The 18,169-nt window shown below is 38.7% G+C and overlaps 1 protein-coding gene across 1 annotated transcript in view; it reads left to right on the plus strand.

The window, feature by feature from the left end:
* Positions 1-12,378: 12,378 nt before the first annotated feature.
* Positions 12,379-18,169, plus strand: part of LOC125750984 (ephrin type-A receptor 6-like) — a 150,342-nt gene continuing 144,551 nt past the window's right edge. The window contains exon 1 of the mRNA XM_049029381.1: positions 12,379-12,942. Coding sequence (XP_048885338.1) covers positions 12,864-12,942 — 79 coding nt within the window. The 5' untranslated portion in view covers positions 12,379-12,863. The remainder of the gene's footprint in view (positions 12,943-18,169) is intronic.

The raw sequence follows: 18,169 nt of genomic DNA on the forward strand, positions 1-18,169 counted from the left end.
CAGTTGTATCCTAGCTGTAGGTAAATGTACCTTTTAAGGTCCATAAATGGACTCTGAGGAACAGTTTTGTGTCATTGGGGGTACAAAAGGTATGTTCCCTTTCTCTGACAGTGTATGAGGCACTGAGTTTCTGGCAGTGCTTCCAGGAACATATCTGTGATGCCAGCTTCATACAGATGAAGGGTCTGTAAAATGATATGGATGGAAGGGTTAGGAATAGAGATCCCTCAACATATCAGGTTCAACAAAACCAAATGTTCAGCATCACTGAGCTTCTGGTTGAATTCTGACCGCAATTTCAATTTGTGTAACATTTCATTGACATTTTATTGAAATTGAATTTTTTGGTTGTCATTTGTTTATTCTCTGACTTCTTGAAAAATGTAACACTTTATCAGCAACACTATCAAGTTGTTCTCAAAAAAAGTTGCTGATATCTTGTTGGCTGGCTAGGTGAACCTCTCCTCAAGCCACTACAGTACAATCATTCCATGTATATATTACATTTCACCACCAACTCAATTAATCCATGAATATTATTTTGCCTAAGACTTTTACACAGTATTGTATTACAATATAAGACAGTGAAATCTACACATGGAGATAAGACAAAATATATAGTTAAACACCGGATTAGGTGGGAAGAGTGTGCAAAATGGCAATGGACCGGAATCCTGCTAGTAGCCCCTTGAACACAGTATTGTAAATGTCCATCAGAGTAGGCAAAGTAGTCCCAGCAGTCTTCTGTACTGTCTTCGGTACTCTCTACTGAGGGGTATTATCATTAACAAAAAGTAAAATTATAAGTAAACATTTTTGTAAACAAAACAAGAAACAAGAATAAAATAAACTGCTAAAACTAAAAGAAAATAATATTGCTTCAAAACTAACTGAAATTAAATAAAAAATGCCAAATATTTTGTTATTGAATTATTGAGTCAATAATAATTTTTGATTTTTTTTATCGTTCCTCTTTGATGGAAATAATTCAAGGAAACATAATCTATTATATTGCTATTCGATGACCATTAATAATACCTGGAACATATTTTGCCCATTTTCAGGACAATCCTGCATAATATACACTGTACATTCATACAGGATTTTTTTAAGACCAGACACATAAAAATGTTGTACAACTTTAAGTCTGTCCCTAGAAATAAAATCACAAAAACTTAGCTGATACTAATATTCAAGTAAAAAATATTAAACTATATATTATATTAAAATATAATAACTACAGTAAATAGGGATATGTATTTTAAAATAAAAACTAATAAAATCATTAAAACCATACTGAATACAAACTAAAATTAAATTGGATATCAAATAAAAATTACCAATAATATAATAACCATAGGGGCAGCATGGTGGTGCAGTGGTTAGCACTGTTGCCTCACACCTCTGGGACCTGGGTTCGAGTCTCCGCCTGGGTCACATGTGTGCGGAGTTTGCATGTTCTCCTCATGTCGTCGTGGGGTTTCCTCCGGGTACTTCGGTTTCCCCCCACAGTCCAAAAACATGCTGAGGCTAATTGGAGTTGCTAAATTGCCTGTAGGTATACATGTGTGAGTGCATGGTATGTGAGTGTGCCCTGCGATGGGCTGGCCCCCCATCCTGGGTTGTTCCCTGCCTCGTGCCTATTGCTTCCAGGATAGGCTCCGGACCCCCCACGACCCAGTAGGATAAGCGGTTTGGAAAATGGATGGATGGACAATAACCATAAAAACTAAACTGAAAAATCGAAAGTATAGTAACATTGGACCCACTGGAGGTGTGAGGTGTTGCAGGATCTGAATCAGGCTGTGATGCAGTTTGTGGGGACACTACTGAATGTGGACAAGATGGAAGGTGGCAATCTCGCCTGTCACAAGCACCGGAGGAAGTGAGCGTGCTGCTGAGCAGTAATCAGGGAGGATGCATGTTGGTTCCATGCTATATGTTTTCAGTGTGACTCTTAGTAGATGCTGTGAGATCCTTTTCACATCACAGGCCAATTAGCCCTTAATTAAGAGACTGACTGGAAAAAAAAAATCAGCATCCAGAATTGTCTGCCAGGAGGAGGATCTTGAATGGATGCAAAAAAAAAACAAGTTTATAGTTTATCAAGCTGGATATTTTTCTGAAGTAATTCTGATTAAGCATCTTTGTAAAGGGTACAGAGGAGCCTTCCCCACTCCCAATGGGAACTTGAACCAGTATCCCAATTTGGTATTTTGGACTATGCCTTTAAACACTATGTCACCAGCTGGCAGTGAATTTTCATGAGCTCTCTTGCTTACCAGCAGGCTGTCATTACTGGCTCACTGGCACAGCTACACGGTGTAGAAGAATGTGCATCTCTATGCCCACACAGGCGGCCCTGCCTCTTGGGCTTGGCATCTTGGTTTTGGACAGGCCTGCACTGGGGAGGCGCAGCAGAAGCCGCCATAATGAGCTACTGCTGACTAATGAGTTCTGTAATTGCTTTCCTCAATTTTCCGCTGCATTTTCTGATGGGCATTTTGATGTTCATGTTGGGAGGAAACAGCAGTGCTGAAAACACAGAAGGCTGGAGGCATTTCTCAGGTGCATGTGCGCCATCCATTGCCAGCACCCTTAGATCAGAACTTATTCCCACATTTAAAATAACGCAAAGGAAAAGCGGAACCTCACACATTTGTTTCTGAATTCTTTTTTGTGCAATTTTTATTTTGTTTAAAATATACAATGTATACATTTCCACCCAGCCATAAGTTGCATGGAGGCATGAACCAGTGTTAAGTGGCTTTGGGAACAAGGCAGGGGGACACCATGGAAGGAATGCCATTACCATTCTGTCACATTACATACGGACAGACACATTTGCACACTACGGACCATTTAGAGGCACCAATTAGCCTTCCTGTGTGTCTTGAACTGCAGGAGGAAACCAGAGTACCTGGAGACCCCTTGGGAGGACATGCAAACTGCATGCACTCGCTCCATTTAGACAAATCACTCCGATTCTCTCAGGAAGATGTGATAACGATAACCGGCTTGTAGCTTATGTTCATCAACGGCTGGCCACAACCAGAACTGTTCTCATCATGGGCACCTGCAGACACAGCTTCTGGAGAACGGGGGGGCACCAGAGCCTGGGTTCTATCCAAATCTGGGTGCACTTGACGATGAAGCAAGTGTTCCTTATGGAGCACAAAAAATTCATATTTGGGCTCTAGCACTTTTGTCATGCAGCTGGAGCAAAATTACATTGACTACATGGTATTTATGAAGGTGCACAGTGAAGAGGAATGCAATGTTTTCATCATTTATTTTGCTCAAAGGTAGCTACCACTGCCACAGATTACATTCATATATTATGATAGCAATTAGAAAAGTTACCTCAGGCTTGCTGCTTCTTACCAACTGTCAAGCCAAAGAGTCTGATAGTGTTTTCTGTTCCTTGGTTTTGCAGGGAATTACATTTTTTTTAGTTTATTAGTTTATCTGTTTGTCAAAATTCAAAAACAATTTAGAAAGTTTCAGTACAGCTTTCTGTTATTAAAATCTAATCTTGTTATGATTGAACTATGATTCCTAAACTTCTCTCTACACAATGCACCCAATTTCAATCATATATATTCATAGGCAACATAAACATGACTGCAGCATCACAGAAGCAGCAACAACTGACAGTGTATTAAGGCTTAAATTCTGGTTTTGAAAGTGGGGATGAAAGTGCAACTGATCAACAGATGCTCTGACCCAGGGGGTGATCCTGGGGTTTGTCACTGCAAAGTACAGCAGTGTGGGTAACAGCGTGCACAATAACAGTGTGCAAAAAGCCTGTCAGGTCTCTCCTTCAGTGTCCTCCAGCCTCCAGTGTGACTGGTCACTCTTGTCTGCCCTTTCAATGTTAAGGTTCCTCCTTGGGACGGGCTAGACTGGGCATTGAAAATAATAGAACTATTTGCATCATTTATTTCATGAAATGATGTACCTGACCTAATTTACTGTTAAATGATTTATGCCTAACTTCATTGTACCTCCCATCCAAGGTTATTATCATTAATGAGTACTGAAAGACACAAAACTAAACCAAAATTAAAACAAACTCCAAAAGTAACAAACAAAACAAACATGCGTAGACACAAAAATTTGTGGTTTCTAATTTTTAAAAGCCTGCCTATACAGTATATTAGCCTGTATTAGCCTCCCAGATGTCCCTCCTTGAAATAATCGTTGATATAGTCTATGTTAAGCAGCTGAAATTGACAAAATTGCGCATGCTCCTGCAAGATTAAACCATGTTTCACAGGAAGTGATCAGATTAGGAACTCTCTTGCCAATTCTAGACTGGCATACATTGTGCAAAAATTTTACAGATTGTGAAGAGTGGATTGATCAGCAGGACCGATTTAATGTGTAACTACATTTTTCATTTGCAAACAAAACATGCTAATGTCAGCTGTCGTTAAAAAAAATACCTCAGCTTGAAAATATATCATTTATTTTTGGAAATTAATCGTAGACGGGTGCTTGGGAACTGTTGCTGTAAGTTTCATAGTGATTATTAAAGCTTTGCCATAATATATTGTATTATGTACTGCATTTTGAACTGTTTTCACTTGAGGAACGACTGTTTTAAAAACTAAAATTAAAACTAAATCATGAAATACAAACTGTAATAAAAATAGTTGAAACCTCTTAAAACTAAAACATAATTGACCAGGGCTTCTCCAGGGCTATTGTTAAGGAAACAAAAATTGAAGTGAAAGTTTCCGAAACTCAGTCCATGTGATTGGTTTTTTAAGAAAAAAACAAGTATCTGTTCGCAATATTCTGTCACCCATCCTTCAGAATTTAATAGTGGATCCATCCATCCATTTTCCAAGCTGCTTATCCTACTGGGTCGCGGGGGGTCCGGAGCCTATCCCGGAAGTAATGGAGACGAGGCAGGGAACAACCCAGGATGGTGGGGCCAGCCCATCACAGGGAACACTCACACACCATTCACTCACACATGCACTCTTATGGGCAATTTAGCAAGTCCAATTAGCCTCATGTTTTTGGACTGTGGGGGGAAACCGGAGTACCTGGAGGAAACCCCACGACGACATGGAGAGAACATGCAAACTCCGCACAGGCGGAGACTCGAACCCGAGTCCCAGAGGTGTGAGGCAACACTGCTAACCACTGCACCACCATGCTGCCCCCTAATAATGGATCAATACAGACAAAAAGCAGAGTCAACACTGAAAACTTTTTGTTTTTACAGACCCAATAAATGCCACAAATGATTATAAAAAACACACACAAAGCTACTGTCACCTAATTTTATATATATTGCAATCTTATATAGTTACCTGTCTAGTTTTTATTAAATTAAGGTTCTGCTGCAGCTAATGCTATCGTTCAGTCCCAGGAGTGTCAATGTGCCGTCTAATGGCTAAAACAAGCAGGCCAGAAGCGCTGCCTGGTCATTTCCAAGAAAGCCACTTCTTATGTCTTTAAACACTTACACACAAAAAGACCCTTCAGAGTATTTTAGTTTAACCACCATCAGATTTGATCTGGACAAAAGCAACATCTGACCAGCTAATACATGGACAGAAGAATCTCCTTCTTCATCAATTCATACTGTCAAGCAGCCATTTTTAAATTTATTTGCTACCAGCAGTTTCAGGAGAAATTTTCTGTAATATCCTTCTTCTTTCTCTTGTATCACCAATAGTGCACATCTTGTTGCATCATCATTTTATAATTAAACATATTTCTACTTTCTTAAACAGTTCTGAACTTCAATAAAACTGGTTAATCAAAGTCCTCTTGGGATGTAAATATGCAAAAACATTTTATAGAAGAGCTATCAGTGCATGTGCAGTTGTATAATCTGTCTTAACAGAACAGACAGGTCCTTGCCCTTTTTCACTGGAACGTTGTGGAGCTGTTGGTATCTGGGCCTGAGATGATGAGATGGTGGAAATTTGTTTTTTATGAAAAACAAGGCAACATTGCAGAGTTTTAAATTTACACAGTTTGTTACTTCTTGATTCACAGTGCAAGAAACAGTCATTTTTACGCTCCATTATTTGACAAGCAGTTCAGTTAAACAAGTTCAGTGGTTTGCTGAGCTCTTAATAAATATGGAAAGAATTTGAAATTGATTGTTCATGTCCTGAATGAGATGCTGTCCGGCAATTTCACAACATTGTTGACACAGTTTGTCTCTGAAGAGACCAATTTCTGCACCGCTGAACGATTTGCTAAAGGACACACTCTAACTGGCAGTATTACTGCCACGGATGGCAGGTGTGAAATGGAGTGTCCGATATTTACTCTTTCCCCTCTGCTCACTTTTGCTGAACCTCAGATTAACATGCATATCCCATAAGGCTTCAAAGGTGGAATGCAGTTTGCACAAGAGAGTCCATGAAGTCACGGGTTCTTTGTCCAAATCTGGAGACCTTTGACTATGACAAGCTCAGAATGACTCTTTAATGATTTAACACTGCTTCATTAGGGAAGTACACTCCACAGAGACGTTGCAAGGTAATTGTGCATGATGCTTACTGAATCCACTCCAGCCAAGGATGTTATCTGAGAAGATATTCCTCAAGAATATAAAAACATTCTTCAGTATATGATGGCATGTAAATGCAAATAGACTCTTATAGAGTTTTAATGTAAAATGTTTGTAAAAATCTGTTTCTTCGCTTTAATATGTCAGGTGATAATTCATTTTCTCTTGTCACTGCATGCGTCCTGAGGCATGGCTGTCTTTGAGCACTGCAGTCGATCAGATAGGGTCTTATATTCTTTGCACGTTGGGCCTGTGCAGTCTACTTCCGTAATTAATGGCTCAGAGCTGCTCCTGGTTGGTGGACATTAACAGACTCTTTATGTTGGGCAAACTGCAGTGAATGAAAAGTTCAGATTAGTGGAAAATCACCTCTGTGTCTGTTGTACCATGATATTGTTTTTGTGTTATTTAGTCCTTTTAGTTTAGTTTGCTCTATTTTTTGCTGTTCTAGTTCCCCGTTTCACTCCCACGTACCTCATTCTTTCTAATTCTCTTAAAGGGCTTGAGTTCCATTAATATCAATTCAGTTTATTGTAACCTCTTTAACTGGCCACAGTGTACCAAGTAAGAGGCCTACATAGTTTGGACATAAAGCACTTTATCTTGACTTCATACTGTAGGCAATAATTTGAGAGAATAAATGTGTTTTGTAATTTGCTAATTCCCTGAGGAGTTCACTTATCTTTGGTAGGCTATAGTAGTACAGGTAGGCCATTAAAAGTTAAATTGTGATCTTTTCTGCATTGACAGCTGATGGTCATTTAAACATGAATCTCCATTTATAGTCCACCCATACAGTGTGAATTCTTTTGTGCTATTCTCTCCTCGTTTTTCTTACTATGCATAGCATCACACCGTGAACACAAAACAAGAGGTAATGTGGATAATTTTAAGAACAATTCAAGAATAATTATGAGACTTATATTAGCATAATCCAGTCTTAACATTCAGCATAAATGTATTAAATGTGCAGCATGGACAGACAGAAACCATGGTGGAAAAGAGGACCCACAGATACGACGTGGAAGCTGTCCAGATTTGACACACCTGCATTTACTGAAAGGACAGCACCTGCAAGGATAGATGCTGCACCGAACTCAGCTTTTGTCTAGATACACACTGACAAAGAGAGCAACCTGCATCACGAATTAAGCAAATACCCCAAATGGTGAACAGTTCCTTCAGATAAATTATGTATTTTGTTTTGTTTGGCACATAAGCTGTATTTTTGTTCAATAATGACCTAAAGTACTAAACTGTCAGGAAAAAGGGTAAAGCCCTTTTTGTACCCGAAGGTATAAACAACATTAATGTACCTCAGAGTCCATTTCAGTATAAATAGGATCATTTACCTACAGCTAGGGTACAACTGGCAGACCCTTGAGGGTTTTAGCCTCAGGAGGTGCAAATAGATACTCTTTTTTTCTAACAGTGTAGTTGACTGGTGTTCATACTACTACATCAATGATCCCTGGCTCAAGATCTTCTCACAGTTCTGGGTGAAGACTGTGGGATGAGTGGCCATATCCTGAGGGTGGTGTCTCTGTCAGCACTGCTGAGGGAACATTGCAGGAGGCACTGCAACTGACCTGCAAACGCCAACACCCAGGACAAACACCTAGAGTAATTCACCCCAGGTATGCATCCCTGGCTACCAGCCAACCTGCACTAACAGGTGCTAGAGCTCAGTTCCTTCTCATCCTGGCATCAAACATAAAAAGTTTTCTCAACAAGGAGAATGCTGATAGCAACTTGGAGACGTAATTGTTTTAATGAATGTGGTTGAGAGTGAATAGTTGAACCTGTTGGGATTGTTTCTTTGCAGGTGAACCACAGAGGAACACCAGGGTGTGAAAGGGCTTAGCTGGTATTGATATCTAATTCTTAGAGCTGTCTATTACAGTAGGTGTTGCAATGCCACATGACATCATGACTTATTTTGAAGAAGCATAATTGTAACATGGAAATTAGGTTATTTCATGGACTCCTAGTAAAAGGCCGACTGAATAGAAATGCTGAGCCAAAAGACAGCAGACAGCGCTCTCTGTTTTTTAAGGTTCCCTCCATTCTTAGGATCCATAGCATTTCAAAGAATCAGTACAAAGAAAAAAACCAAACAAGGGACCACTAGCTGGTTAATATTCACTTTTTACCATACTTAAATTTTAAATGATATTCAGTGTCTTGCAGGAATTATCATGCAAAGCCAAATGTTAATTTAATTAAAATCAAGCTTTAATATCTCAATTTTAGTCAGCTGAACTGGCAAGTGGCCCATTCCCTTCCCCTGGTTCTGGATATCAGTGGGAGATCTTTTTCATCATCTCGGCACCCTAGGAAGTAACTAGACTCTTTAGGCACTGCTGTTAGAGAAGCACAGACCTCACTTCACTTACGCAGTTATTTAGTCTTAGGTCTGTTATCTATCTGAATGAGCTTTGCGCTGTCAGCAACTGACTGCCCATCACCAACAAGGCAGGTGATTTGCTTCTTCATGAATGATGATCTTGTGTTGATCTGTTTGGACTAAGGTTTCAGTTATTACCCTTGCTATGGCATTCTCCAGGGCTATTCCACTTATTCAGCAATTACTGTAGCTAGCCTATGTTTGCAATATTAGCATGAAATTTGACCAGGATTTTTGTGCACTCTGGACTAGAGCTACAGGTGAAATATACAGACATAAGAGATTCCCTGCTGAAACATAGTTCTTCCTGTTCTTCTAAGATCCAAATGTATTTTTCTCCACCACTTAGTCTGGTGAATGTTTGGGGGAAGCGCCCAACAGATAACAGAAGCAGCAGATAATACTTCATAAGGATACAGTAACTTAATATTAATAGGGACAAATTAAGCCAAATTAAATATTGGGGGGTACATATCCCTCCCGGTTAGTATGCCCCTGGTTACAGGCAAACTATTGGTAAAAATGGGGTGGATGTTACATTATTGTAGCTTTCTCTAATATTTTAAATGTTTTGGTTTGTAATTCCTGAAGCCAGTCATGTTTTAGTATTAGAATTATAACTTGAGGGGGGGGGGGGGGGGCATATTTAAAGGCACAATATCGAGCTCTAAAATAAAAATTAATTAGGGTAATGTTTATCCAGAAGGTTATTCAAAATATGCAGAGTATGCACTGGAAAGAGAGAAAACTCGCATGAGCAAAACAAAAAAAGCATTGAATTTCACTAATGTTCTCACAAAATTTCTCCTGACACCAGAATCGATGGTCATGGCATTTGTTTCTCATAGTCAATAAGCAAGACAATAACTGTACATTGGAAAGTGGATGACAGCAGTAGAATTTAAAAAGAAAAAAAAATCAATCCAAGGCTTCATTTACAGTCTTCTGTAAATCAGACAGTTGCCAGGCTCTTGCCAACTTCAAATGCAGATTAAATTCTCACTGCGTATTGTACTTTAATTTAGGTGACACCAGGGAGAGGAGCCGCCAAACAGAATGGCTTCTGAACAAAGATACGTCTCCCCGTCAAACTGAAAACCACAGTTTGAAGAGCCTAAGTGAACATATACAGCCACTCAGAACTGCAATGCTCAGCTTACTTATGCGTGTTACATTCACCATTTATAGATTTTCCCAGTGAGATGTGAAACACATGTTAAACCCAGAGGTAACACCTTCACAGCATGGCACCAATATAAGACCAGCTCCCAGATGCTTTCATTACTGCATTGTACCCACACAAACCTCTCCCACTGTAAACATCCGCCACCTCACTGTTAACTGTTGAGGTATTTCAAATAGCTGCTAATAATTTAAATTAAACTTAATGATTGTAGTCTCCATTTAATTTTTTTTCTCCATATTTCACCCATGATAATCTCTCACTCATAGTAACCCCTCCATTTTAATTCAACTGATTCTCGTTTTCTGCTACAAAGGACCCAGAATTCTAACACCATCTCAGAGCGACTCACACTCTGCACCAGAAACAGTGTGACGTGCGTGTGTCTGACTTTTAATTAATTCATCTTGGTTTTACTCCTTTTCATGTACACTAGCATAGCAGTCTTTTGTTTTAGTGGAATCCTAAACTCAGACATTCCGCATTTATATAAAAGAAGCTGGCTTTAGCAGAATAGAAGAGTGATACTTTATTCATGGAGAAAATTCTGTTTTCGCCTACAGTATTCCATCTCGCTCTTTGAGAGACACACAGACACACATTCAGGTGAGAGCAGGCTTGGGGGGGTCACAGTGCAGGGTCAGTCAGCGTGGACCACCCTTGGTGGACCCCACTGAGTCCCAAAAAGTTGTATTTATTATATGAAGCAGATTTCAGTTATGAAGCCATGTAATGAACTAAAAATTACTCTTACCATCTAGAACAGTCTAAGAAAACTAAAGAAGGAAAGTCTTTCTACTAAAGTGGCTGAGTCATTTCAGAATGAGAATCAGTTATAAAGCATAGACCGAAGCAGAAGTTCAGATATAGGATTTCACAGATAGATATTTTTGACCCAACAGCTACACATTTAAACCCTAGTTAGCAGCATTCTTGTGTAGGCCTACTTCAAAACTATATTTCAGTTACACAAGTATCTGGCAAATTATATCCATCTCACCCACCAGGATTCACTTTATCTGCAGAATATTAGAATATTACTTATTTAGAAAAACATAACAGCCCAACTTAAATGAATAACAAGTACAATGCATTGTACCTTCTAGGAAAAGGTGTGAAGATCTGAAGGTATTTTTTAGTATTATAACACCACACCATACTAAAATACCCTGGACACCTCAAGTGTTATTTTAGACTGAGCTGTAACTTTTTCAGTGTTTTAAACATGCATAGGATTATTAATTTAAAAAGTTCAATATTCCTTGGCAAAGGCTGCAAATCACTGACGTGAAACACATAATTTTCCCCATCTCTGTATTTAAACTTAGCCACATGTAGCCTTCAGTAACAAAAGAGCAGATTTCCCACATTATGTACATTTATGCTTTTGGAAAAAAAAGTCCTCTCTGGTTGTTAAGGTTTTACTACATAATGCATCATGTATTGATAAGAAACTATATCAGTTGATAGAGTTCATACTGAATTGTCATCACAAGGCAACATTGGTATGTAAGTGCCAAGCGAAGATTTTGCACAATACAGAACCTGACATCACTAGGACTTTTCATCAGCGTCACAGAAATTTGTTTCTAGGCATAATTGCAAGGTGCGGAGACGGGGTAATGCCTGTGGACAAGCTAATGTGATTGACTTTCAGAAAACAGGGTCCGAACAGTGTTGATTTATTCACTGGGCCTTGTTGATGGATCCATACTGCTGGCTAAATAGATTGAATTCATCAAAAGAAAGCACCTTGTTTTGCTGAACCCTGAAAGATGTGCCTGTGCATTCTGCAATGTGTTGGCAAGGGAATACCACACTAACTCTTGGCTGACATTTTGCGTTGGCAGGATATCTTGAAAAATGTTTCCCTGTTTGACACTTCCTAACCCATTAAAGGATTAAAATATATATTTTTTATTATTTATTCATGTTTAACTACGACATATTTTGTGTATGCATACAGTAATCACAGTGGAAATACTGTAAAACCTTTTATAAATTAAACACCTGACAACGGTTAATTGGAAGATTCGAACGAACAGCGTGTCACGAAAGGCGCAAACCTGCTATATCTCGGGTTTGCACCCCCCGCATAGCCTGAGGACCGGCTCACCTGTTTCCTCATTGAAACAACCCGTTTGTTTGTCAGCTAACCCCCTCTAGCGCCGATCCCCTCTCGGCACAGCCCGGATCCCGTTCTCCGCTGCATCCACGTTGCGCCCTACGGACAGGTTACAGAGACCTAACCGCTGCGCCGGTGCTGTGGAGGAGAGCAGTCCGTCTCTCTCACTGTGCGGGAAGTCAAAGGCAGTACCGCTTGTATGCAGGATATATAAGGATGGTACAGGCTGCTTATTACTGCAACGGGGATATTCAAAAATAGAAAAACAAGTGATGCGATTTTACTTCTGTAGTCTTGTCAAAGTTGATTCAAGTGTTGTAACGTTCAGCAATACATTTCCATAAGAACCATTAAGGAGCTTATTTTATGTAGCTCTAATCTTTCAGCTATTTATCTAAGTAACTTTATGATTAACGCTCATCCTGCATTGTGGTTAGAGCCTGGATGGATCGGTCATCTGACACAGTGTTTATGTAGACGGCTGTCCAGTCCGCCGTACGCCCGTAAAAGCTCCGAGGAGCTGGAGCGCATTTAGGGGATCACACGTGGATTCTGCTCCCTTTCGCAGCCGGAGGAAGCGTAGCTAGCTTAGTGCACCTCAGAAATGCCTTTTGGAGTTCAAGTCTACCTTATTTTTATGCTCCTAAGGGTTATTTTCACGGATCCAAGTCACAGTAATCAAGGTAAGGCTCCGCTATGACGAAATGAATTAATAATGAATAGTTAATTAATGACCGGCATTCGTAGACTTAATTGTAGTTTTATTGACTTATTCGGTATCCGGTCAGTCCTGCCACGTAGGTGAAGTTCCCAGTTTTTTTCTCCTTCTTGTGTTTTTAATCTTCCTTCCTTATATTTTCAGGCTATTAGTTATACATCTTACCACGAATAGATTGTTTTATTATGGCCGAACTTAAAAGTATATACGGATACGAGGATCTCTGGTTTAATATTGGCCCACTCAGGTGTATAATCGGTCATCAAGAACTAATTATTCGCTAGTACCTTTTTATTACTCGTTATTAATTTTCTCTGTAATATGTCGGTGCATCATTTCATTCAGAGGCAGTCTTTCTGTAGGTAAACTTTTGCTCACTCTAATTAGGGATAATAGCAGTGCTGGATTATTACCTCGTCGAAATAACCGTGTTGCACTGAATAATATAGCGTTACCTTCATTTTGAAACGCGAACTTCACAAACAACCAAAAGGTAATTAAATGTGGCTCGTAGTTTAAAATGAACGACGGTACATGGGATGGCGAATACTGATATTCTGCAGCATCGGGCCAGCATTATGCAATATGTAATCGAGGATAACGGTAAAAAAGAAGACCCAGGCTTGCAGTGCAATGGCTAGGAAGATGCCGTATTCTTACGGTGGGGAGCCTAAGTGCTATTTAAGTGGATTAGCTGGATGCAATTGATTACTTATTATGAGTCAATTGTCCGTACTTAATGGCAATCCACAATATTTCTAACTATTCATTTTCTTAGCCACCTCATTTTAAACAGCAGTAGTATTAAAAGTGGACTGTTATCTCGGTTTATATAGCATAAGAAAAATGGCATAATGTAATAAATCAAAGGACTCGGCAAATACCTGCTTTTTCAGAAGAAAAGTGAAAAATGTATGTTAATGTGTAATAGCGGTCATTGAGATTTTGTTGGTAACGTACTTTTGAAGATTTTTTTTTCCTTTACAAAAAGCAGGGTAACTCAGATTAATTTTCGTGATTATCGATTGATTAATTATAGTACATCTGTAATGGCACCTTTAATATCAGTGTTTGTTATTCAATCCTTCGCCTCAACCTCAGCTGGCACCTTCGGTATCAGCGGGAGACAAGTACCTCTTAAAAAAATTAAGCGCACTAAAATTTACAGTCAGCGGCCTTAGAAATCTTTAAGAACTTAAATATTTTACAGGTCAGCTTGTCACTGAAATATGTATGTTCCATGTGAGCGATAATTAAATGAATCATGCAAGTTAATTTACTGAAGCCACAATTAAAGTCCATTAATACTGTAAATGAACAGTGGCTGTCCTGTTCTACTAGTGTTGCTGGTAACTAAGTGGAAGTATAATGAAGCAAAATAAAAGTTCAGAAACTTTTGAAATATCAGCAACATTCTGACAGTTAAAATGTTTTTGTGTCTCAGTTTTATTTTTTTAATTTCACTCATGTTGAATATTATTAACATGTGTAATGGGAAGATCCTTATAATTGTGGAAAACAGCTTGATGGAATCATATATATATTTCAATTGTAGTCTTTTTTTTCAATTAGAATCCAAAGTTGCTCATTATGGTTCATCATTACCGTTTGGATTTTTATGATTGATCAGGCGATTAAATGCATCATTTTAACAAAATGAATAATGTATTGTTTAATTTTAATGCTACAATTTTGATTTGTTAGCCTTAGCTTTAGAGATATCAATACATTTTTAAAGCAGTTACATTTCAGAGCTGATTCCGAGTCGTCCGCCTCACCACATTTACTGTTTGCGATGCCCTAATCAATAGTTACATTCCACTTATGCTTTACTAATCGACACATATTTTGCTGTTGTTTAATATATATCCCATTTCTGATGTTAGGAGTTTTCCAGGCAATTATGAATTGTATAAGGCAATAGAGAACAGAAAGTTGCGATGGAAAAAAACAGTAAACGGCAAAAAAAGAATGAAATGGTAAAATGCTAATTTGATACGTCATAATCTGCGAGCTGTCAGAAGAGTAAATTACATACAAGAGGCTTTTATGTTTGATGCCAAATGAATAATGTGGCAGGTGGAGTATCTTTGAGGGCATAACAGCCAACTGTCTTACAGTTAGGATGGTGTTTCTCATTCTTTTTAATACTATGATAAATGATTTCTGAAAACAATAGTCAATAGGCTTATGTTTTTGAGTTGTAAAGTTTTGTACTTATCCACATTTTGTATCTTTACATTATAGCATATATGAAAATTCAAGGGATTCATTGCTAAGGAAGATGAATGCATTTTACATGCAGCTTTTAGTTTATGGTTGCTCGCAGTGTATGTCTTTAATGGGAAACTTGGCGGTTGCGGGCTACGAACAGCATTTTTTTGTCATTATTCAGCTGTTAATTACTGTTTTGAAGTTTTCTTTTGAGATAGGATAGGATCAGATTGGATTGGATCTGCATTTCCCCGTTTTCAAAAAGAAAAGTGACCCAAAAATCTACAGACACAGATGGGGTGCCACCTCTGCTCACGAGGAGCACCGGGGAGGGGGGGACTGTGTCTTCTCTCTCTATCTCTTTCTGTATTTCTGTATAAAATATGAAATGACCTACCATGTAAAGGATGTTTTTATGGTCATGGAAATTTAACAATCTGGCAGGTTTGATTGTTTATAACAATAAGGTTTTATTCCCGTGTCTACGTGTGGAGTTTGCATGTTCTCCCCATGTCATGGGGTTTCCTCCTTGTTCTTCCGTTTCCCCCCACAGTCCAAAAACGTGTTAAGTTGAATTGGAGTTGCCAAATTGTGCGTGGGTGTGTGCGTGTGTGTGTCCTACAATGACGTGGCACCCTGTCCTGGGTTATTCCCTGCCTTGTGCCAGTTGTTTCCAGGATAGGTTCTGGGCCCCGCGCGACCCTGTAAACAGAGTGGGTATGGAAAATGGATAGATGAATAGCTGAATGAGTGAGTGAATGAATGAATGACACTTCGTGATACACTGATGCACTTTAAAAATGGTACCAAATTGCGTGTTTTGTTTTCCTATCAATTTTTCTATTAAAATAATCCATTGAATAATAGCACCAGACGGCAATTAATTAAGAATTGTTAACTCTAGATGAACTTTTAAATGACCGAAAGAGCATACTGTTGTAAAAATGTACCGTGTGGATGGGTCGCAGCTGGGAAATAGCCGTAGCTTCCAATCCACTGGTCCCTGGCTCAGAATCAGGAGGCAATGACTGACCCTCAGGGGGACCTTATGCTATGACAAAGACATACCCAAAAAAAAATCAAACAAATAAAACAAACTGACAACAAACGCTGATGGAAAAGGGGACTGTATTCTGCTAAGGCAATTTAGTCTCCCAGATATAAAGATATAGTGTGTATTTAAGAGGACAAAGGGAATGGAGCTTTGAGAGTGTCAAGAAGTGTCACCTGTCATTCTTTTTGTAAATATCGAATCAATTAAATTCCTAAATAGGGTGTGTGTGTGTGTGTGTGTGTGTGTGTGTATATGTATATATATATATATATATGCCACGTCTTTCTCATGTTTGAAAGTATAAATGCGTTGTTTTAATGTTTTTAAAGATATAGTAAGGCATGATCAAATGCATTCTTAAATACGGTGTCCAAGGTCTGTTGGGGTGGTAACTGGCAGAGACCTCCCAATTCGATTTCATATTTAATATTTCTTTGGCAAATCAATATGTATTGTGATTTTTGCTGAAGAGCATTTCAGGTCTACATTTAAAATAAAGGCAAGACCTTTAATTTATCCATCATGTGCCAGTCGAATGCATAATCTGTGGTTGGGAATGCACGAGAAAATGCATTTTTTTCATGGGCAAAACCTAAAGTACTAATTTCTGAATACGGAAAGTATTATGCTAATTGTGGCTGTGAATTGGTTACAGCCAGTGCTAGAGCGCTCAAAGGCCCTCTCACATCACTTAAATCTGTAGTTAGGGAACATTTTTGTTCTCCATAAATGACACCAACATTAGAGATTGATAAGACCTAGACTGTTTGTGGACCCTGTTACTCGAATATGATTCTGTAAACAAATCCAACATGCTAACTCACTTAGACAACATCATCCGAGTGTTTATGCACACAGAGTACGCCAGAAGCAGCCTCTGCAAGTTAGTCTCCGCATAGCAGTTAAGGTGCTTTTGCTCTTTTGCCAGGAAATTCAGACCGAGACCAGGCTAAAAAGAAAAAAAAAAAAAAAGGTTAAACTAAGTCTAGGGGTATTTATCGCTACAGATATGCGACCAAACTCGGCAGTAGAGAACACTGGATTTAGTTCATTATGATTGTTATGATGCAGTCTCATTTTGTTCTAATATTTTAATTGATTTTGCATTTATTTTTAGTGGGCAAATTGACCGTCTCAAGTTTTGTTCTTCAGGCATTCTCGAAAAATTGTGTTTTGTGTGGTTTACAACTGTTCCTTTCTTAAAAATGTTAATTTCAAAAGAATTTGGTTTCCATGCTGTACCGAAATTGCACTGAACTGTGAACCCAAAACCAGGGTGTGTACCAAGCTGTGAATTTTATGTACCATTACACCTCTAGTAAAGATTGTATCTTCTTACATTAATTAAAGAGCCTTTATTTGGCTATTATTTAAAGTTATGCAGAGGGATGTTGCCTTGGACATGTAGCTGCAGGTATGTGGCCATCCAAAGCTGATTTCTGCGAAAACGCAGGCAAATTTCAGTGTTACGAGTATCACCATAATATTTTATGTTGCCTATAGCTGTGCTCATGTCTAGGTGTTTGCCCAAACTTTTAAATTGAAACAGTGCTAGAAAATTCTCTGTACACACTCACTTATTCATGATAGCACCATGCCAGACATGTCAGTCCCTAAACAAAATGTGTGTGCAACTAGGCAGATATACAGTATTAGCAGTTACAAGTGTGACCAACATAATTACAGTAACCAATGTATACCTAGAAGAATCAATTTCCTTCCCCCACTCCTAAAAGTCTGCATAAGCGAAATAAGAAAATGAGAATAATCTCCTGAGAGTTTTGTAACTGGCCACATAACGCAGAGGTCCTCAGTCATTTCTTGCCTCTAAATTGCTAGACTACAATGGGGCAGTTTGTTGAAATTCTAATAGCTTTTTTCCCACTTGTCAAATGTAATCCTAAGTGTATGTAATATTCGTAGC

This window comes from Brienomyrus brachyistius, chromosome 1, assembly GCF_023856365.1.
Source record: "Brienomyrus brachyistius isolate T26 chromosome 1, BBRACH_0.4, whole genome shotgun sequence".
In the NCBI taxonomy this organism is placed as follows: Eukaryota; Metazoa; Chordata; class Actinopteri; order Osteoglossiformes; family Mormyridae; genus Brienomyrus; species Brienomyrus brachyistius.